Genomic DNA, 24,074 nt, shown 5'->3' on the forward strand with positions numbered 1-24,074 from the left:
ATCAGACCTGCTGCTTAAAATAACAATTGTTTCCCTCATTTTGATTAACTAGAATAAATGTAACACTTGTTTTTTTCTTATACCCGTGGTGTTTGTATGTGATCCGTACCCATTTATTGTACTGTGATGCAGAATGTGTTACCTTCTACATTAGGCAGCTAAAGAGAATCTAAACCTTGATCTGGAAAGATGGCTTGCTTTGCCTTTAATATAGAGCAAGTCAATCTTGATAAAGTTCATTTTTGTGGTTATCAGACCACCCTGTACTATTTCTTGTACCAACCATTTGTTAAAAAAAAAAAAAAAATGCCGTTTACTTATCTGCCACTTACACGTAGTTAAGAAATACAATTGACCATTTACACAAAGTTGCTCTGGCACAAAATAAAGCGCGATAGAGAAAAACAAAAAAAACGCTAGTACATAATATACACGTCTCATTTGTAAACAAGTCGTCCTTAACCATCCAAATCAGAAAAAGCTGCCGTCCAGAGGGGCATAGGAAAACACGAAAGACATTCGTACGAGGTCGAGTTGCAGTTTGGGTAGCAGCTGTCCATCAAAGGTCCAACAGTGAATCTGTGACCTATCGAGGCTAAAAGAATGGGCCTCACCACTCCAACTTCACTGGATATTCTCCAGTCAAACAGGCCGTGCAGTGACCCTGAGACGATGACCTTGTTTTGCCATTTATTCCATTCTGCTCGTCCTTGAAGGCCTTGATACCCTCCCGCACTGCCGACGTAAGTCCCTCCACAGAGAGGTAAACAACACTGTCCGCACCTTGAGCAATATAATAAGATCGTTTAGACAAATGTGAATGTGCAAAACAGCACAGGAATCAGAATACTGAAGCCATCGCCCCATATATTGATAACTGAACATTTGCTTACCAATATAACCAGCCAAGTCGTTGAACTCGGGTTTGTTTGCGATCAGCTCCTCTTTCGTAGGAATGTTTATTCCCATATAACAAGGGTATTTTATAGGTGGTGATGCTACTCTTATGTGGACCTGAAAAAAAACAAAATTTTAAATTATTTTCCTCACCTATGGCCTTACACTATAAGCAATTAAAGGTGTTGTTGACCTTTAAATTAACTTTCAGTATGATGTAGAGCAGGGGTCCACAAACTTTTTTACCCGTGAGCCACATTAAAAAAAAAAAAAAAAAAAAAAAAGTTGGGGAGCAACACAGGCATGCAAAAAGTTCCTGGGGTGCCAAATAAAGGCTGTGATTGGCTATATAGAATGGCAGCCTACAAGAGGCTCTATGTAGCAGTACACCTGTTTTTATGTAACCAAAACTTGCCTCCAAGCCAGGAATTCCAAACTAGACACCTGCTTGCAGGCTACTGGGTTGGAGCATGTTGCTCATGAGCTACTGGTTAGGGATCACTGATGTAGAGAGTGAGATTCTGAGACTATATGCAATTTGTTTTCATTTTTAAGGGGTTGTTGACCATTAAATTAACATTGAGACGATCTGCAATTGTTTTAAATTTGTGTTTTTAATCAGCAGCTCTCCAGTTTGCATTTCCAGCAATCCAGTTGCTAGGGTCCAAATTAGCCTAGCAACCATCCACTGATTTGAATAGGAGAGGGCCTGAACAGAAGATTAAAAATAAAAAGTAATTAGCAATAACAATGCAGAGCATGTGTTTTTTTTAGATAAAAGTCAGAAGAAGGCAAATAATGAAAAAAAAAAAAAAAAAAAATTATGAAGACAAATTGAAAAGATGCTTAGAATTGACTGTTCTATAACATTAAAGATAACTTAAAAGGTGAACCACCCCTTTAAACTGAATATCTGTTATCCATGAGTTGAACGTTGAATGTTTGTGCCCCTTGGAGGATTTTGGCTGGACCATAAGGAGATGGCACCTGGTGGGGGCTGGTGAACATGAAACAATATTTCTGCCAAAAGCGACATGTAAAATGAAAGGACGACTCACCTCTTTGGCTCCGGAGTCCCTGAGCAGCTTTATGATAGGGGAGATAGTATTGCCTCTTACAATAGAATCATCAATCAGAACCACTCGTTTGCCAACAAAGTTATCCGAAAGGACTCCGAATTTCTTGGCCACTCCCAGCTGCCGTAACCTCATGTTGGGCTGAATAAACGTTCGCCCTACGTAGCGATTCTTACACAATACTTCCACATACTGAAGACCACACTGCAAAGAGAACCAATAAAGACCATTTATCCATTGCATGGAAAGTTTCAAAGGAGCAAGATCATAGGCATGAAGAGCCTTCCCAAAACGACATGTACCAACAGAGTGAGATACCTTCTCTGCGTAGCCTAACGCTGCGGGGGTTGCAGATTCTGGCACAGTGCTGACCAGATCGGCTTCTACTGGAGCTTCTATAGCCAGCTGCTGCCCACATCTCCGTCTCACCGAGTAAACCATCTGCCCTGTGGAATCAATAAGGGGACAGGCTCACTGATTGGTGTCTAAAACAAGAACTGCCACCCGCTGCTGGTTAACCAAACCTGTTTTACCATTTTTAATGCCACCCACCACTAAATCTACAGCCTCAGCACAACAGAACCATAGTGCTCTCTTTCATCTGTCTTGAAGTTTACACATTTAGGGTCTGGCCACACGGGCAGATTAGTCGCCAGGTGACAAATCTCCTTCTTCACTGCGACTAATCTCCAAGATCTGCCTTTCACCTAAAATGAAAATCGCCTGGGGGCAGGCACTCCGAGGGCTTCGTTTTCCGAAGTCGCCCGTAATTGCTTCACGAGGAAACTTCGAGCGACTTCAGAAAACGAAGTGCTCCTAGTGCATGCCCCCGGTGATTTTTATTTTAGGAGGAAGGCAGATCGGGGAGATTTGTGGCCTGGCATCTAATCTCCCCGAATTTGCCCATGTGGCCAGATCAAACGACATATTAAATATTTGTGATCATTTATAAACACTGGTAAAATTTGCATATGGCCAGTAACACATAACCAATGAGGGTTTTTTTTTGCAAACATTTGATTGGTTGCCATGGGTTGCTGCCCAGGGGTAATTTTGCCCAATGTTTATAAATGAGCCCCATGGTGCAGCATGATCAACAACAATCTGGCATGCATAGGATTAAATTGCAGTATCATAGAGAAACTAAGCATGGGTATAAAACAGCTCAGGAAAAAAAAAAAGGAACATCAGTAATCCCAATGCCTCATGCAGAGATAATGTGAAGATTCTGTTATATACTGACTGACCTTCAAATATTGAATCAGGTCGGGCAAAATAAACATATTCAAAGATGCAAAAGGCAGATGGGTCTCCATTCGTTCTCGGCACAATATCCAGCGTCTGAACTCCATCCCGTGAAATCTTTACTATTTCTCCTGGTAGGACTTCCCGATAATACCTGCAAAAATATATACATGCCATTATGAACACAGCTCCGGCATATGTCTGGGTGGAAACAAGCCTCAAGGATTTAAAATGTTCAGTACAGGTATGGGACCAGTTATCCAGAATGCTTGGGACCTGGGGTTTTCCAGATAATGGGATCTTTCTGTAATTTGGATAATCATATAAACATTAAATAAACCTAATAGACTAGTTCTGCTTCCAATAAGGATTAATTATGTCTTAGTTGGGATCAAGTACAAGCTGCTGTTTTATTATTACAGAGAAAAAGGAAATCATTTTTAAAAATTTGGATAAAATAGAGTCTACGGGAGACATCCAGAAAATTCAGAATTATGGAAAGGCTAACAGGTTTCTGGATAACTGATCTCATACCCTTATTACCTATTCCACTGCTCTACGTTTCCCTCTCTACATCAGCACTATACAATTCTATTACTTCACTTTTGCTTTCCTGCGGACAGATTGGGAGGATCTAAGCCAAATCTATTTGCTCTTCTATGCATTATTATTATTATTATTGTTGTCTAAATCCAGATGTTGATGCCGAGTGGCCCCAAAGACTTCACGGGGCTGCTTAGAATTAGGTTTAACCACTGAAGGTGCTTAAAAGTTAGCTGCACACCATCAGATCCAGCCATTTGATTTTTTGCAAAACCGTAACATGGCCACTGCATGCACCAATCCGGTTAATTCTATATTGAGGCCAATGACCTGGTCATCCATTTTTGCATATGTAGGCTGATGGAAACTGTCCATTTAACAGAACAGATTCCAAATGCAAGAGAACTCCATTAGGGGCTAAAAGAGGATGTGCTGCTTTTATTGAAACAATCAGTTGGCAACCTCAGCTCACTCCTAGCTTTTTAAAATAGCTGTAGTCAAGAGTTACGACTGCTCCATCTCTGCATATGCATTGGTTATAAATTTGCACACAGATCAGAGGCCTGAAGTTTTTCCTGTACATTGGAAGGGACAATTCTATTCTCCATATAAACACAATCAAGTGCAAAAACGGACTAGCACTGCAGATTACACAAGTAATTCATCCTGCAACAGGAGCACAACGCTAATTCCTCAGACACAATAAGACAGATATTGCAAGTAAATTGGGTGCTTACCCCATCTACATAGTATGGGTATTGTGGAATTCCATACTGTAATTATTTATATGGTTGTAAGCAACACAAGGCACAGGGATATTCTATTTTGGCCAGTACTTGTCTTGGTCAGAAATCTAAATAAATCACTTACTCAGCACCAATAGATAAAAAGCTGCAGGATTCGGAGGACACCACCCAGCCCTCAGTCTCTGCCAAGCGCTTTCCTAAAACAAAAGACAAACAAGGATTCTCAATGCATGTTAAACCAAATATGTCAGCACTTTATAAAGGAAGGATAATTCTAGTAAAACTCGGGTAGTAATAGCCCCTCTTGTGAGCATAATGAGATAAGCTCATCTACATTGTAAAGGTCCCACAGTTTATCCAGACAAAAGAAAATGAGCCACCATGCAAATCAATTAATGTGCAGTAGTAAGTACAGAATCTAACCCCAAAAGTCTCAACCGGGCTCTCAGATCAGGTAGATGCTAGAGAGAACCTATGCAGAAGCTTCCCATTTTATCCATGAATCACTACCAGCCCAGAGGTACATCAGCCTTAGGGCAGAGACACATGCTCAGATTCAGGGAGAGTAGTCCAGTGACAAATCTCCTTTTCTTCGGGCGACTAATCTCCCCGAATTGCCTCCCGCCGGCTAGAATCGCCGTTGGGATGGCAACCGGTGCACTTCGTTTTCCGAAGTTGCCTCATGAGGGTGACTTTGGAAAACAAAGCGCTCCGAGTGCCATCCCTCCGGTGATTTAGATTCTAGCCGGCGGAAGGCAGTTCGGGGAGATTAGTCGCTCTGAAGAAGAGGCGATTTATCGCCGGACGACTAAATCTCCCCGAAGCTGAGCGTGTCTCTGCACTTAATTGGGAAGCTGCAAGCCCCATGGGCAAGCTTGAGTGCAGCATCCTTGGTGAAACTCCATGACATGACATTTCACAGGATCATCTCTGAAAATATCTCCACAAGCCCTACAATAGGGCCCGGTCACTTTAGGCTGTCTCTGCTATTTTAATCCAGCTTTAATAGCTTCACATCAGTTAGCTGAACAAAATCATTTTTCAAAGCCACTCATTATCAGCCCTTTATTTTTTACTTCTTACTGGTCCTTTAATGGGATACAAGTTTGGAAAAACAAAATGAAATCACCCAGACACAGTGGGGTTGGCCGTGCCAAAAGGCTATGCCCAGCCATAACACTCCATTATTAAACAAACAAAGCCCCAGAACGGAGATTAGTAACTGGCACACAGCCCTAAATGGAACCTGGTCATTGCTGGAGAGAACAGAACTGCTGGTCATGTTTATGTGATTAGATTATATTATGGGAATTGGATGGGGGAGAAACTAAAATAACAAAAATAGACAACATGGATTGTTTCAATGAAAACAAGATGCTGTGAAAGAACATTATTCAAGGGAATGGCAAGTATAGAGGGAAAAAGAAAGCAGTGGGTAGGAATAGAGCAGTATAAAGATCTATATATACACTCTACCCCTTCTTCCACTTTGTTTTTGCTTAGTTTGCTGCCCAATGTCACAGGTTCCGTCCAAGTCTATAAGGGAATGTTACTGGGTGGAATTTTGGAATACTTTGCCCAATAATGAAAAGCATCTTAATAACCACAAGTATAATACCACTTCCCTGTCTGCCTCTAATGCCTTCTTACCCCTAGAGAATTTGTGCACTCTATAGATAAAATAGCTCTGCCTCGGAAGCACAAGAGACAGGGATACAGAAATGGAAGTAAAATATGAACAAAATGCTTTTGTTAAAAAAAAAAAAAAAAAAAAAAAGCATAAATTTGTATTTGAGATCAAGCAGAGGACCTTTGATAAATCTGCCTCATGGCACACTTACCTTTGCCTTCATTATTGACAGGGATGAGACGCCCGATGCAGAGAGGCCGGTTCCCATAAGGATCCCGTATGGCGTATACAACGTCGTTATGCATGACAAGCAGGGAGTAAGATGTTGGGGTCTCGTTCATTAAGTTTCTTATGCTGAAACCAGAAGGTCCGTAGTTTTAAGTATTATGGTCACTTGAAATATTTACAAATTGTTATTACTTGTTACAGTCAGTAAAGAGATGATTTACCATTAAAATCTGCATTTGGTGTTTAATTTTTTTCTTCAATTAATTTTTTTTTTTTTTAATTATTTAGTGCCAGTGTTTGGAATTACAATAGCCATCTGGTTGCTAGAGTCCAATTTATGATAGCAACCAGGTAGTGGTGAAAATTAAAGTAGAAGGTGAATAGAATCGGGCCTCTAAGTGTAACCTCTCAGAGCAATAGGTCCATGCACTAAATCAACGTATGGGCAGTGCCAAGTTATACAGCTCAGAAGGAAGGAAAGAAAAAAGAAAGAGAAAAAGAAAGGAAGAAAGAAAGAAAGAAAAAGCACGAAAAAGAGAAAGAACGAAAGAGAAAGAAAGAAGCACTTAGAAAAGCGCCCAGAGTACATTTACATTTATTTTTAAGGTTTAGATATCCTTTACATATAAAATGATAATACTAGAATAATGCACAAGTAAAGATGCTTATATACAAACAACTGTGTTATAGAGTTTTGTTTATATACATACAACACTACTGGGTATGATCTTGGTTTGTAGAGAATAAAAATGTAAGCAGTACCGTGCTATCCAGTTGGCAGTGTGATCTTCTTCCATTGGAGGAGTGAAGGCCAGAAGCTGTGTGATGAGCTCACTGTCTGAACTGGTGGAGAGGCCCACGCCGTGCCGCATGACCTGTAAGAGAAGCACATGATTATGTTTAGAGATCTTAAAACAGAAGCGCTGCTACAGCAACAGGTATCCTACCATGTGTCTGAAAGCTTATGTGCTTTGTATATACTGTACATTACTGAGCCCACCCACCACACACCGGCCAGAACAAAGGAATGGACTTGCTTCACAATTTTACGTGCTCTAGGGGCAGACACACACGCTGCTATTTAGGGAGATTAGTCACCCATCTCCCCGAAAAGCCTTCCTGCCAATCAGAATCTAAATCACTGGCGGGATGGCACTCTGATTGCTTCGGCTTTCCGAAGTCGCCCATAGTTTCCCCGTGAGGCAACTTCAGAAAACGAAGCGTGCCGAGTGCCATCCCGGAGGTGATTTTCAGTGTAGCTGCCAGGAAGGCAGTTCGGGGAGACTAGTTGCCTGAAGAAGAATCGATTTGTCGCTGGGCGACTAATCTCCCGAAATAGCAGCGTGTCTTTGCCCTAAAGGCTATGCACATATTCACGGTTATATTGATGGTCCCCCGATGTTTGCCTATTCATTTCTTAGCCACACCTCCAGCAAACCCTTAGCACGCTCGCTCTTGCCCCCTTGAGGAGGTGGTGTAGGGATTCTTAAGAAAAAAAATAGATGCCTCATCCCAGTCACTATAGCTGCCCATAGACGTGCAGATAAATCCTTATGTCTGAGAAATGATCAGACGTTGCAATCTCCCGACCTACCACTAACCATTCAGATGTACAAAAAGTAGTAAAGAGAACAAATCACACAATGCTCGGGCCATTAAAGGGGATGTTCACCTGCCAAACACTTTTTTCAGTTTTCAGATTGTTCCCCAGAAATAGACTTATTTCAATTACTTTCCATTATTTTTTCAAAAATCTAAGTTTAAAGTTGAATGTTGGTGTCTCTGGTGTTTGAGTCTGGCAGCCAAGTAATTCAGGTGCAGACTCTGTTACAATTATGCATTTAGGGTAAAGGTCACACTGGGCTTTTCAGGGAGATTTAGTTGCCTGGCGACTAATTGCCTCGTCTTTGGGTGGCCAATCTCCCCGAACGCCTTCCCTCACTCTTGCGCTGGCTAAAATGAAAAATCGGCGGTGCCAAGCACACGCGGTGATTCGTTTTCCAAAGTCGCGCGAAGTTTCCTCGTGTACAAAAGATATGTCCGACAAATATATTACCGCTTGTGTATAAATCCCTCTCTCCGACAATCACCCACTGATATTGTCAGATAGGCAATACAAGCAGAGATATTACCAGTAGACGATATCAAAATTCTTAACCTGTCCGATTAACTAAATGGCCGATTGCCATGGAAAGTGTCACAACACCACGCACTGTCCGAAAATCATTGTGTCTATGGCCAGCTTTACACTTGCTGGTGGGAAGAACTGTAAAAGTGGAGACCATATTAGGAAGAGAAGAAGTCCTACACAGGTATGGGAACGGTTTTCCGGATAAGGAAACTTTCCATAATTTGGATCTTCAGACCTTAAGTCTATTAGAAAATCATGTAAACATTAAATAAATCCAATTGGCTGGTTTTGCTTTCAATAAGGATTAATTATATCTTAGTTGGGATAAAGTACAATCTACTGTTTTAGGACTACAAAGAAAAAAGTAAATCATTAAAAAAAAATGTTTTATTAGGATAAAATGGAGTCAGCCTTCCTGTAATTCGAAGTTTTCTGATTAACTGGCTTCTGGATAACGGATCTCATATACTTGTAATAGGAATATCCTTTTATATTAATCTCTTAATATTTCCATTATAGAAGTGGAAGCACAAGAGACAGGGATACAGCAGATCACACTATGGGTCTCCTTCAAACAAATTTAAATTCTAAGCAACTTTCCCAAGAGTTCTATGTAACCGCTATTGAAAACAGAGCCTGCTTATCCTTCTCTGTCAATAGCAGATACAGATATATCCACTGTTTAAATATATATAGGTCAGGTCCGAGTTGGGTTTGGGGCAGCACGATGAAAAGAAATGTCATCCCCAAACCACTGATCTATGACATTTCTCAGGCAACGGCAGATTATAATAATAATAATAATAATAATAAAAAAATCACAGCACCAATGGCAATATCTCTAAGAGTTCTCTTTAAAAAAGAATGTATTAGAAACATATCAAGGAGGCTCTGTAATCACAATACGGATTTTTCCTAGACCTAACTCAAATGTTTCCAAAAATGATTACAGCTAAAATACAAATGCTCGCGTGATTACCTCAGAAACACTGCACTTTTCCCATTCAGATCCAAGCCAAGGACAGACGTTGCATCTTCTCCTTCAATATATTACCGCTTGTGTATAAATCCCTCTCTCCATAGAGTATAAAGGAAAACTGCCTGTCACTGCTGGGATTGGTGGTTTCCACTTGCTCAAGGTGGGGAACTGCCCTATAGCAGCAGTGACAGGCAGTTTCCATTTTACTTTACAGAGATGTGGTTTCTTGCCTCTATCTCAATCTACAGCATTAGCTCTACTGTATTCAAAAGAACAAAAGTGTTAATGTTAAAAGAACTTAAAATATTCATGTCCTGAGACTAAGTGATGGTTAAGTGAACCCTACTAAAAACAGCATTATAGAAATGTTAGGTAGAGCTCTCCGTGCAGCCCCAAACTCATTACAGGAAATGACCCAATTATTTTTAATATATTCTTACATTTCATAACAGTACAGACACTACAGAAAGGTTTAATCTATGTCAGTAATCAAGTCCTCCCCCTACATGACTCATAATCTTGCATACGTCCCGTCAGTCTGTATCAGGGACGTATGCTGGCACTGAAACAATGTACCAAACTCTTATGCTACTTTGCCTTTATTACAGACCTGACTACCTCAATGAAATACTGTGTTGCACACCAACCTGCAGAATAGGGGTTTGTGTTAAAAAAATGTGGAAAATCATTGGATGAAGGTAGCTATACATTCTAGTGGTCTAGATATTTACCATCTAATTTTCATGTTCAATTCCTTATGCCAGGCCACCATTCTCCTCCTTATGGAACCCTTAAAGGTGAACTAGAGCAAAAAATTAACTTTATATCATTAGGACTACGAACATTGTAAATATCAGTTCTGTACCGAATCTGAAATGATTGTTAAGGTTCACTATCCATTTCTCCGCAATATGTCTCTCTACATGTAGGGAATTGGAGTCAGATTCTAATTAAATGTTTGCTCAGACTGGTGTGCAATCCCCTTGCCTAGATAATGTATTCAATCAAATAACCAACTCCCGACAGACACAGCAGATGAAGAGAGACTAGAGAATAGAAAAGGGTACCCGGATTATTACAAAAAATTTCCCATTAAGTAAGACCGTTATAAAGTATATATGTTTATAGTAAATGTTTGTAGTGTAGTGGGTATTTTCTAATTTAATGATTTACAACATATATTTCTGATCCGAGACTTGTTTAGCTTTAGTCAGTGAAGTAAATTCAGCACATTTAAGAGAGCTATTGTAAAGATAAGAAGTATGGTGTTCTTTTTTCCTCATATATTGCTGGGTAAACATGCCATAGTAAACACAGGTATGGTTACCCAGCAGATATCTTTAAGCATAAATAAACAGACAGCAGCCAGACAAGACTCAGATTAAGTAACAAACTGAGTCTTGCTGATCTTTCAGGACAATAAGCTAACAATGTTGCTTAGGTCAGCATTTGGGGTTAAAGATCTCTGTAGCCGATTAGTATAAAGGACACCTTTTACTTTTGAATGGGAGCTTCGCCTCGGACCCATGAGTGGGTGCAAGGATTTGGATCATCGTTTGATTATCGGGAACCTGAGGGTGATGAACCAGGTTGTTGGGCTCCCCGATTTGTGCTGATTTGATGCACAACTTGCTATTCTTGTAATTACCATCATATGAAGTTAAGTAAACGTTTTTAAATTCAACCTTTACTTATTGCTCACAAGCAATATATCAAAAGGTTTAACCATTGATCCTGTATATTTGTATTAATATATTTATTTTAATTAATACAAGTATTATTATTGATAAAGGTTCACTCCTTTATTACAATGTTACAACTGAACTGTAGTTCTCAGCTCTTATGCTTCTGCATATGTACCACCACCTACAGTCCGATTTCACACATGTTCTGCCTAGGTCTCGAATCTGCTACATTTGCTTGAATTAAAGGGGTTGTTCACCCATAAATTAACTTTTAGTATGATGTAGAGAGCGATACTCTGAGGCTATGTACTTTTGGTCTTCATTTTTTATGATTTTTCTGTTTTTTGTTCAGCAGCTCTCCCAATTTCAGCAATCTGGTTTCTAGGGCAATCTGGACTCTAGCAATGCCTCGATTTAAATGTAAATGAATTGAAGAGCCTAGAATATGAATAGGAGAGGGCCTGAATAGAAAGAGGAGTAATAGAAAGTAGCAATAACAATACATTAAAGAGCATTTGTATTTTAGGAGGGGTCAGTGACCCCCCCCCATGTGAAATGAGTTAGACGGCAGCAAATAAATTTAAAAACTATATAAAAAAAGAAAAAAAGTGAAGGCCATTGAAATGTTGGTTAGAATTAGCCACTCTCGAACATACTAAAAGTTAACTGAAAGGGGAGCCATCCCTTTAAAAAGCCCACAAGCATTTGGGCAGGAAAGAAAATATATGAACTGTTTATACAGAGAATTTTGCACCCCAACATAAAAGAATCCCCCTCTGCAGTTGCTATTTCAGAGGAAAAAGGGTTCCAAGCTTGTAGCAGAGATGTAAAAGCTAAATTAGAATATAATTACAATCACAGAACATACATCACAGAAACTTCTGACAAAGTAAGAAACGGCGGTTATAAATGGTAAAGTATAGGAATGCTTTTATTGTTGTTTGGTAAATAGTTGCAACATACCCTTAGAGGCCATAAAGTCTCCATAGACAACAAGCAGAGTTGATACAATACAAAATGACAAAGGTTACTTTTTTTATTCTCCCCTTCAAACAACATTTCTGCTGGGAAAGAATCACTCGCTGATTCAGACTTGGCTGTGATGAGCACCAAAGCCTGTGATTTTGCTCAGAATGTGCGGTCACTGCCGATTAATCCAAAGCACAATTTATTTAATTACAAAATATTTATATTCTCACTGGCTTTTATCAAACATCACACTGTGATTAACTCATGAAGGTTATAGCCTAGAACACTGTTTGCTGGAGTTTCAAGGTCTGTAGATCAAACTGAACATTGGAACCCTTTCAGAGAGGAAAATAAAAAAATCCTTAAAGTGAAATTTAACCTAAAAATGACAGTTTAGTATGGCAGTCGGAGTTATTCCAGTTCAGCATTTTACCTTGCTACTAAAAGGCACAAACCCCAACAACCAGACAATTGTATGAATAACAGCTCAAGATATCTAAGGAGAGGCTTTAATAGGAAATAAACAAAAAAAAAACACAAATAGGGATATATCAAACCCAGAGGATTTGAATCCACAGAATCAATAAAAATATTTGCATCATCTTAAATTGTATTTTGTACCGCCTTTAGTGCTTTAAGATATCAAAACAAGAGGGTCTGGATTCAGGTCCACTGAGCACCATTTTATTGGCTGAATCCAATAACTGAAATGAACCACTTACCTGTGTTGCTTCAAATCTGCACAATAAATATTAGCCTCCACTGACACACAGGGTATGTTTTTCATTTTGAGTATTAACTGGCCGGCGGCTCACTGCCGGCTTCTGACTTCCGGATTTATAGCCACACGCCTCCTCGCCCCACCCCTTTTGTGATGTCATCGGTGGGGCGGATCGGCACGGGTCTATGAAAAGAACCCGGAAGTCGGGCTCGGGTGGGACGTCCGATATCGGGTGGGTGCGGGTTGGAAAAAACTCGACCCGCACATCACTACTGCCTAGTATTGCTGCCTCGCTGCACTGTGGTCCTGACCAGGGCATTATTTGCAAAGAATCTATCTTCTATATGTAATAAAAGGTCAGCCGTTTGCCCAGGTGCAATAACACATAGCATCCAGTAAGAAGGTTGCTTTTTCAACAGGTGACCATTAAATGTACTGATTTGCTGTGACAAGTAATTTATTACATAAATGCAATGCTCTCTGTTCCTGCATATGGTTCCCTCTGGGTATTTCAGTTTCCTTTCAAACTCCAGAAACATACAGCATGGATGTTTCTGGAGTTTGGATCTTGGATTGTAAACTTCATTGGAACAGTGACTGATGTGTATGATGTAGAATCTATATAAAAGAGCTGTGGAACATGTTGAAAAGCTATACAAAATATAACCCTTATCATTTTTAAGGGTTGCAGTAGATGGTGGTATTTACCTTTCGCTTGAGCTGAGCAGCATTGACAAGCTCCCCATTATGCGCCACAGCAATCTTTCCATGTAACGTCTCGACCACAAAGGGCTGGCAGTTTTCTAAGGCAGAATTCCCACTGGTGGAATATCTGGTGTGGCCAATGCCAAGATTACTCACGTGCAGTTTCTTCAGACTGTCTTCGCTGAACACATGGTTCACCAGGCCCATGCCCTAAAATCAAAATTAAGAAATGATGCTCTTGCACAACACCAGTTTGCACAATTCACAGCTTAGATCAAAAACTGAAAGCCATGTATCATTAAAGGAAATAAAAGCCACAAAACAAATGTAAAATCTTCTGAGCACTTTTGACATTTACAAACAACAATGCCTTCTGCTGTTCATATTGGTCGATTAGCTCCAATCGGCTGAAAATTGATTTTGTGAGAAAAGCATTGTTGCTCTGCTTAGAAATTAAGTTGGAGACTCGGTGAGCAGAATAGAGTCATCTGATATTTATCTGGTCAGATCTAAGCAGACCAACATTGCAAGCTGTTTCTTTTCTCACAAAATGAATTATGTGATAAACTGAGCAATTTTATTTTACTTTGTTTACAAGGGTTTACATTTCCTCTCCATAAAGGCCTTTTATAAGGATGGGCACCAGAAAGGGAGATTATTAGACCGTACAATTTCATTGGTTGCTACACAATTCCTCAAAACTACACAATCAAGACTATTTGGTGCAGTTTATTGGAAGAGCCCTTGACTGTTTTCCCATGTCTTCAAACCACTAAGCATTTGTTTTAGTGTACATATTTTGCCCGAGCTGGTGCAGTTTAGAGAGCCTAATATAGTGCTCAGTCTTTGTATCACCCCATTTATAATGTCACATTTACTCAACAACCAGTCCATGACAAAACTGCATTATGTGAGATCAGTCCAGTTATTTCACACTTGCACCTTTGCTCCAGGCCAGGGACTCTATATATTCATGAACCTCCTATGAACTCAATCTTTATAAATAGTAATAAGCAATGACATTAATTATAATTGGTGCTTAGACACCATTTATTTCACTTGACACACTAAATCATGACTTTCATATGCTCACGGAACTACTTTGTGATTTCTAATATCTTTATATGTTACAATAAGGGGGTAGGTCATTCCCTGTATTTATAGAGAACTTGATTTAGACGGAGGCAAGCCAGCTGTTGCTACTGGATTCCCCGTTCTGGACATTTTTTCTTTTCCGCATGAAGTGCAATAGATTTCCTACAGTCAACAGTGACTGCAACCCTTGTTGATCAGTGCTGCTCCCCCTACTCCTGACATAGAAAGGACACAGTATTGTCCCAATGTTGGAGATAAACAAATTCCCTAACCCCTATTTCTATTGACACACAACACACACTATCAGGGTCATGCAATAGGTGCAAAGTTTGCTGCAGGGGCAGAAAATCATAGCAACAGTGTGCATCATGGTTGCCTGGTTTCTGTGGATTTTAACAATAAACACAAACTTTGCACTAGTTACATTTTACCTGTTAAGGTAAATTCAATTCTGAGACCCCTCTCCCACCCCAAGAATGATACCTCTGCCACAAGATCCATGGGGCAAAGCACTCTGTGGTCCTGTCTGCAGGGGGCAGACATAAGTCATTTTATTTATCCAGACAACATTCTGAAAACATTGCTGGGCATGTGTGACACAGGTTATGATGCCCCATAATGGGAACTTAAGTAAGCACATATGCAATAACGGTTTTTGGGTGGAGAGCCCCTTGAAGCAGGAGAGACATTTTGAAGACCTTGGGCACATGAGGTTATCAGATGTAACTTTCGCAGCACTGTAGCCACATACATAGGATTTCTTAGGGAAGTCTTAGAACAGGAATGGAAAACTAACCACACAGATACCAAAAGGAGCAAACATAATATCTGTACCTTGTGCATTCTATAAGTCGGCACCGAGCTCCCATCACTTGTTACAATGCCAGCACTCTCTTGTCCCCTGTAACAGAAAATACCAGATTAAATCCCACTACCAGACGCATTATTCACAGATACCCAACATTGTCCATAAAGAATTCCACTAGATCAGCCTTTGGGATAGAGGTCCAACGCCTCTCATTGACATTATATTATTCTGTTGTTTATACAATGCTTCCCCCATTGCCTGATCCTGAATTTGTGTAGCAGTGGCTTCAGGCCAGACTAAATCAGACATGGCAGAGGCCTAGACTGAGTAGCGGGTGCAATGTTCAGCACAATGTGGTGAAACAAGTGATGTTGGCACAGCAGAGTGTAGCAATCTACACTGCAATCAGCGACACCTATGCAGAGAGCCAGTGTGCAGTAAGCAAGAATAAGTTACACAATGGAATACAAACTACCACCCCCCAAAGGGTAACAGGGCTGCTTTAGCTCTAGGGACACAGTAACTACAATGATAGTTTGCTCGCTAACAATAGAATCAAGTTTATCTTCACTATTCCTCTCTCAGCATCTGTTACTCTTCATTCGGTCTTCATTCAGGAGTTGGGTGTCAGATGAATATATATTATAGGGGGGCTCATTTTGGCTACTATATGTATTAGAGCTCACTAGCTCTTTCTACTTGCAGAATTTGTGCAAAAGGCAGTTATTTTGTTAGTGCGCAATCTGCTAGGAAAGGAAGCCTCTCCCTATAAGATATATTGGATCATACATCGGACACCCAACTGCTGCATGAAGACAGAATGAAGAAAAACAGATGCTGAGAGAGGAATAGTGATTATAAACTTGATTATTTCAGAAACAATGCAGAATTTTTAATTGATTGTCTTTAGAAAGTTTCTTACTTTTGTATGAGGAAGCTTTTGTTAAATTTCCATTTTTGTGATAGTTCCCCTTTAAGTTGAAACATATATATTTACTTATTAACTGCAACTTAGACAGCCGTTTGTCTTAACATAGTATTTATTTTTACTTTTCTGTGAATATTTATTTGTACCTTTCTGTGCTCTGCAGTAGACAACACACACCAGAGGGGATTGGGGCAGGTGGTTTATTGAAGCTAAATGCTAATAAAGGCCAAGCAAACCACAGTACATTACTGTAATAGCCTCTGTATGCAAGTGTGAGTTGTATGTAAGTCGGGCAGGCCCGGACTGGCAATCTGTGGGTTCTGGCAAATACCAGAGGGGCTGCTCTATGGTTCCATAGAAAGTTACCATATAGTGGGCTGGTAGGGGGCTCTTTGGGCCTCTGTGTACTTGGAATGGCAGGGCCTATTTTGACTCCCAGTCCAGGCCTGAAGTCGGGTGTATGGAACTTGAGGACTCACTGTATTAAAATATTTTGGTCTTGGCAGTTGTAAAAAGGCAGTTGGGTCACAGCCTGGCACAAGAGGGTTGTATTTGGCCATTACAAGATTAAGACCTACAATGTCCACTAAGGCCACCACTGCAAAGTATTTGCCCAGGGAAGGGCCCAATGACACAGAACTGCTTGCCCAGGCACATTCCCTAACCTCAAGGCCACCTTATGTGTCAGCTCTTGTTCCTAAACATAGCCAGATGATTTATGGTGCCACACTGTAATTAACTGGACACGGTCAAGATGAATCTACGGATGTAAAGATTTTAACCCTTTCAGTACTAACGACTTTACTTGCAAATAAATGTGCCAAGAAGTTACAATGAGTTGGCTGCTGCAAATGCCATAGCTCTCCTAGTGCTTATGCTTCCAATGAAATCAGCTGAGACAGCATGTAGAGAAAGCTTCCCAACCTGTGCGGTTCAGTAGAGACATATTTGGATAAAATATCAGTACCCTCTCTAGGTGTATGGTTAGTAATGGAAAATAAAAATGCACACAATATTACACACACTAGCCAGGAGGAGGAAGAAGTAGATAGTAAGTGGCTAGTCAGGCTGGGTAACAACTGAATTAGGGGTTTTAAGGCCACATGTGACCAATAAGGAACACGGGTTATTGTTCCACTTGCAACTTGAGTAGGACAGAGCGGGGGCTGGTTGAAGACATACAGTGTGGGGGCATTTCAGGCCAGTACTCAGTAATGGATATTCAACCTGTGGCAACTTCTGCTCAGCTCCACTTACCAACATTCTTGCCAGCCATTCCCGGAACTAGTAGGGATCCCTTGTCAAAGGAACACAGAGCCATCCCTATACATTATCAAACTGAAAAAAATACAGCTGCAGCACCTATTGGCTGCAAAAGTGAAACAATTAATTTATGAGGTCAGACAACCAGGACTGCTTTGCAACCAAGAGGTGATGCATCAGTACTTATCCTGTATGTCTATGTAAGCTCTGGCAAGGGTTCCAGACTGCTCTGCACACACTTGACAAGTTCTTACAAGGTGGTTTAAGCACACGCACAACTTTTACTACTTTGTATACAGGGGTGTAACTACAGAGGAATCAGACCCTGCAGCTGCAGGGGGCCCAGGAGGTATAGGGACCCCATGAGGCCCTAATTCATATACAATTTCAATAAAGAACGTCAACCTCTAAATATTTTGGGGCGCCTGAAAAATAATTTGCTGTGGGGTGCAGTAATATGTAGTTAAGCCACTGTTTGTATACATTAGCAAAGGAGTCAGAGCTACAAACAGTATCTGCCAGGCATCATGTGCCAATAAATCATGGTCCCCCTTCTCCTCATATGGTAAGAACTAGAATAAAACTTCTGCAGCAGATGCCACAATGGCAAGAGTAACTGCACCTGCCCAGTGCCTGGCAGCCCCTTACCTCAATAATTAGGTACATCACTAATTAGGTACATCAGGGATCGTATACAATACGGCTCCAAACCTGCAGCTGATGTCTGCCAGGCCGGGACCACATTTGGAGAAGCTCAGATCATGGACAAACAATTTGTAGGTACATCAGGCAGCACATGTACATTTATAATCCACCAACAATTCTACTGCCTCCTGCTCTTATGTCCATCTGCATTCATGCTGGCTACCACCGGACTACATATCCCAGCATCCTCCTGCAGTCCAGCAGCTCTTGCACATGCCAGCTGCCCATTCATTGAGTGTTATATGACTTACCTGTGCTGCAGTCCAACCAGCCCCAGGGTGATGACATGAGGCACGTCTAACTGGGTCGGCCATCTCCCCGCCGCTATACAGCCGAACACCCCGCACTCCTCGCGTATCCCCAGCTCCTCAAACTCCATCACAAGCGGCCACAGGGACTAACACGTGGGGCCCAGAGATCTACCACTTCCTGAGGAGGAGGGGGGGGCTGCGGAGAGATTTAAATGGTAAAGTGTCAGGCTCCTCCCTGGGCTGGAGGGAGAGGGGAGTGGGGGGAAGGAACCGGGTTACGGAACACAAAGAAGGCGGTAATGTTATGGAAAGGAGGTGACGGAGCAAGGGCTGCGAGGTACCCATAAACGAAATCCTCTGTGTGGGTATCAGTTTAATATGGCTCGTCACTTCTACACCGAGGCGCCGCCCAGTGTTCAGAGATGGAATTACAAGCTGGAAGCACATGTTCGGGTATCCGGATGTACACACACACACGCACATGGCACACCCTCTGGTAATCCTGCTAAATATTTGACATGTATCGTTTCGGAGGTACAAACTCCTTTTTTAAGTGGAGAGCACTTGAGAAAGGAGGTTGTACCTCCGAAACGTAACGTGGAGATCTCCATAAATCGCAAATATTTAGCAGCATTACCAGAGGGTGTGCCATCTGCTTTTATCCATTGCATGCATCACTGGAACTGAGCTTTGCACCAAGGTCTCCAGATTGATCACCACAGCGATATATACACTGAATTTTGTAATACTACACACACAGACAGACAACAGAAACATACCTCCCAACATTTTGGAAGTAAAAAGAGAGACAAAAAATATTTGTACGCATGTAGCGCAGCAATTTTTTGACCACACCCCTTTCTGTGGCCACACTCCCTAATTACCATGTTCATTTTACAAAATTTGGCAGGTTATGAAAGTTTGAAAATATTTCTCCTTATATAAACTGTGTTTTTGTGTCTCAAAATTGTTACAAAGTATCTTATTTGCACCTGTTAGGTGTTCTGGGCTCTCTGCTAAAAGCCAATTAAGTGAGAAACTTTGTTTCTTTTTCTGGCTGTCCAGTGCAGAGAAAAGAGGGACTTTCCAGTACAAACGAGGGACTGCGGGTTGAGCTGTCAAAAGAGGGAATGTCCCTCCGAAAAAGGGACAGTTGGGAGGTATGCAGAAACACTGACCTACACACCAACACACGCAGAAATACACACAGAGAATATTTTTTTTAATAAAACATTGGTGGCAGGGGCCTATACAGTATTAAAATAATACATTGGTTAAAAAAAACCACACACACATGGGTGTTCAACTGTTTTCGTGACTTTGGGTCTTTTCAGGACTTCAATTTCATCTGTTTTCTTGACTTCAGGTCTTTTCGCCGCTTCGGGACTTCGGCTTTTCAGCAGTTACGCATTCAGGACTTCGGAAGGAGGCTTTGGCACTGTCAAGGGAGGCCCAGCTCTTTTAAGAGTTCAGCACTGCCAGGCCCCCCTTCTGGCCCGGGACACTCGCACCCCCTGTGCCCCAGTGATAGCGGCCCTGCACCCAGGTCAGGGAACCTTACATTGTGTGGCTAAATACCAGTCTGGAAACCTTCTCATCTGTCCAACCCATAATGTTCAGCTGTAGTCTGGCTGCCTGGGAATGCTGCGAGTTGTAGTTCGACAACAGCTGGGGAGACTATATGAAAAGGTATTTTAAAGGCACTAAAATACCTTTCAGAATATCGTGCTCTACTGTAGATTATTTGAGTTTTTATTGTGATTTATGAATATTTTGCTTTTGTACCTGCCTTCAACCTGACATTTACAGTGCTTTGTGGTTGCTCTGGGGTGATGGCCTGGAAATAAAACAAAAACCATGGCTTCCACTATTTTGAGACTCCACCCCCCCCCCTTTTATTTATCCCTAGTCTGCTATTAAAACCAGGTGGGTGACGTGAGAAACCGCTTCAATTCCAAACTGCACATTAGCATAACATTTCTCATTCAAAAACCACAACAGATACAAACTGAAGTCGGACTGCTTAGTGTCCCAGGCCAGGGAATCACTGTCTGTGTTATAGGAGTTTAGTTCTAGATTTCTTGGGGTGAAGCAGTGTGTGCTGAGAGTGTTTTGATATATCTAAAGGCTGCTACAGCTTGAGGGTTTCTGCTTCACCCATAGCTGTTAAAAGTTGCTTGTACAGCTACATTCTTTGACTCTGTTTACCAGCCTGGCTAGTTAGCTGTACCAGAGCCTGGCTAGTTAGCTGTACCATAGCATATTTGCAGGGGATCAGAGGCAGTGGGTAGAGTGACCTTGTAAGTGTCACCACATGTCTGATGAAGGGGCACGCCCCCGAAACGTTACATCACTTGACGAAATAAACGTGCAGGGGAGATCCCCGCTACACCAGCCTGTGTTGTTTGGCTAATCTTCTTTGCTGATATTTCTGGGAGAGGCGCCGACCCCTCCAGCCAGCACCGGGCAACTATCACCAGGAGAGACCTAGGGGAAATTAGGTAAATAGTTTTGCTGCTTGTAAGTGTCACAACAGGTTTTAGATTTAAAGGAAATGAAAAGCCACAAATCCGTCAAGCATTGCCACCTGCTGTTCATTTTGGCCAAGTGGCTACAGCAAGCTGAGAAATGAATTTCCTTTGTCTTGTGAGGTTACTCTGCTTTGTACTAAGCACGGCAGCATCGTTCCTTGTTATAAGGAAATTCATTTTCATTCCACTGTAGCCGGTGGGTCAAAGTGACTGGCAGGTATCACAGTTTCAATCTCATATTAGCAGAGTAAAAACAGATATCCTGAACACTAGAATATATAGTGAATAAAGTACCCCCTCTTGTAAATTATAAGGATATTATAACTTACTGAGGAGTTTCATGACCATATAATGGTCGTGGCCGAGTGTTTTTATACAGGTCATGGAACTCCGAGGTAACATGATAATATCCTCATATTTTGCAACAGGGGGTACTTTATTTATTATAATACAAAAGTTTCAGTGAGTCATGTGAGAGAACGGACATCAGAACTCACCATTTATAACTGATGACATCAGAACTCACCGTTTATAAGGATATCATTTACAAGATATTCGTGGCTTTTGTGAATTATAAAATAAATATATGTAAATTTCAAAAGTGCTTAGAAGAGGCCTCAGAGTAATTCATTTGGTATTTGTCCCATAGCTGTATTCTTACACTGCCATTTTATGTTATTCACAGCAGGTATAAGTAAATTTTAATTATGTTGCAGCTTGATCCAAAACCCACGGTGACCCATGGGCGTGTTTGGGTTGAAATTTGTGCCAAGAAGAAAAAATGGAGTCTGTACCGGTTACCACAGATATAGACTCGGTTTTTTCTTCATGGCACATTAGTTACACTGGTTGGACGAAGAGGCTAGGGTGGTACCTGGAGATAACCCATTTTTCTTGCATATATGGATTGGCTTGAGATTTGGCCTACCATTGCGGGGGGTTATGGTTGGGGTGCCATGTTAGTACACTCATGAAGGATCGACGAAACCAATATGGAGCAGGCACTCAATTGTTTATTATTTCCAGGCTGTGGACTGCCTTATTGAGTGCCTGCTCCATATTGGTTTCGTCGGTTTGTCCGTCCCCCGTGCTGAGGGCTCAGGGTGGTGCACCAGGGCCACTTCCCGTGTGGAGAATTCCCTTTATACTCTTTGGAGACCCTAACACCACAGATGTATTTTCGTTATTATTCGACTCATGAAGGATCCCTGTCTTAAAAGCAGAGGCACACACACAAGTATTGTAGAGAGTGAGATGATGCGGGTGCAGGTTAGGGTCGGTGATGTCTGTTTTTCTTGAAATGCACCTTTCACCCTTACATAATATATACTTAAAGGAGAAAGAAAGCTACCAAAACAGTTTATTGAAAATAGATTAGCCACAATAGTGCAATCTATAACACTATATTTATTCTGCAGAATACTTTACCATACCCGAGTAAACAGCTATAGAAGCTCTCCGTTTGTTTAGGATAGCAGCTGCCATTTTAGCTTGGTGTGACAATTTCCTGCCCGAGTCTCTCCCTGCTCATGCATAGCTCTGGGCTCAGATTACAGCAGGGAGGGGAGGAGGAGCAAACTGAGCATGCTCAAGCCCTAGCCATGGAGGTTTAAGCGGTCTGATACAGAAGCCCATGTTTACACAATAGGAAAGCTTTGTTTTGTTTTTTTGACAGAGGACTCAGAGCAGCATTACTTTGAGGGTTTACTGGTGTATTTATATAGACCTTTCTGATAAAGCTTACTTAATTTTAGCCTTTCCTTCTCCTTTAATTTCACTAACAAGACTCCGCATGTTGCCCCCCCCCCCCGCAACAGGCTTTCCACACCATTGCATTTTTTTTCCTTTAATAGTTTACTTGTATAAAATAAAATATAAAACCTTTAGTGCATGACTTAAATTACTTTTGCATTTTACAAGATTTACATCGTTATGTACAGGTTACATATAAAATGTTTCACAGTAGCATTCAGAGGATCGGGATATTGAGTTGTCTTTTTTTTTTTTTTTTTCAACTTGCCCGCTGCAATGCTTTCTTCTCACACGGCAATGGATAAAGGCTTACAGCAATTTGTGTGCAGTCAAATCTAGCAAATACATTTTATTATACACAAACAGGGTCATAAAAAGATTGGCTCTATGATATCAGTGAAAGGATTCCCAGCACAAGCACTTTTTATTATTATATGATTATGGGCATCTCAGGCTTATAGGTGGGTAACACAAATCCTTCCCACTGTTTAACATTCAGGCATTTGGGGAACACACAATTAAACCTAAAATGATCCTGTGCTCACTGCATTGTGGGCAAAGGAGGTAAGTATTAATATAAATTAGGGATGCACCGAATCCAGGATTTGGTTCCGGATTTGGCCAGGATTCCGATTCGGCCGAATCCTTCTGCCTGGCCGAACCTAATCTGAATTTGAATATGCAAATTAGGGGTGGGGGGAGGGAAATCTTGTGATTTTTGTCACAAAACAAGGAAGTAAAAATGCATATGCAAATTAGGATTCAGTTCAGTATTAGGCCGAATCTTTCACGGAGGATTCGGGGGTTCAGCCTAATCCAAAATAGTGGATTCAGTGCATCCCTAATATAAAGAATCAAATGCTTTTTTCAAATGCATTTTTAAAAGGAGAAGAAACCGGAATTCTCTGGAGGGCGGCCAAATTATAAAGCAACTACAATCATTACTAAAGACCAAGGCTCCTCTTCTAAAAAATGAACTGGCCGTGACCCCCTTATTCTACAGTCGAGTCATACTAATTACACTTTTCTTGATGAAAAAGAAACGCAGTAGGTAATTTAATATGGACGGATCACCCTATGATACCCTACAACAGAGTTATATATTATAATACTCATCAGGCCTCGAAATCTATGAGTTCTGGCAAATGCCATAGGGGCTGCTATAAGGTGCCATAGAAAGTCACTA

At 41.1% G+C, this 24,074-nt stretch overlaps 1 protein-coding gene across 1 annotated transcript; it reads right to left on the reverse strand.

Moving 5' to 3' along the window:
• Nucleotides 1-289: 289 nt before the first annotated feature.
• ppat.L (phosphoribosyl pyrophosphate amidotransferase L homeolog) lies at nucleotides 290-18,778 on the reverse strand (the record flags this gene model as incomplete). Its single annotated transcript, NM_001090022.1, is given in 11 exon segments — nucleotides 290-783; nucleotides 894-1,014; nucleotides 1,956-2,177; nucleotides 2,292-2,419; nucleotides 3,221-3,372; nucleotides 4,632-4,704; nucleotides 6,349-6,491; nucleotides 7,128-7,240; nucleotides 13,559-13,765; nucleotides 15,485-15,551; nucleotides 18,606-18,778. Coding segments are annotated over 11 exon segments (1,527 nt in total). The 5' UTR covers nucleotides 18,734-18,778.
• Between the last annotated feature and the right edge of the window lie 5,296 nt (nucleotides 18,779-24,074).

Source organism: Xenopus laevis, chromosome 1L (assembly GCF_017654675.1).
Source record: "Xenopus laevis strain J_2021 chromosome 1L, Xenopus_laevis_v10.1, whole genome shotgun sequence".
Classification (NCBI taxonomy): Eukaryota; Metazoa; Chordata; class Amphibia; order Anura; family Pipidae; genus Xenopus; species Xenopus laevis.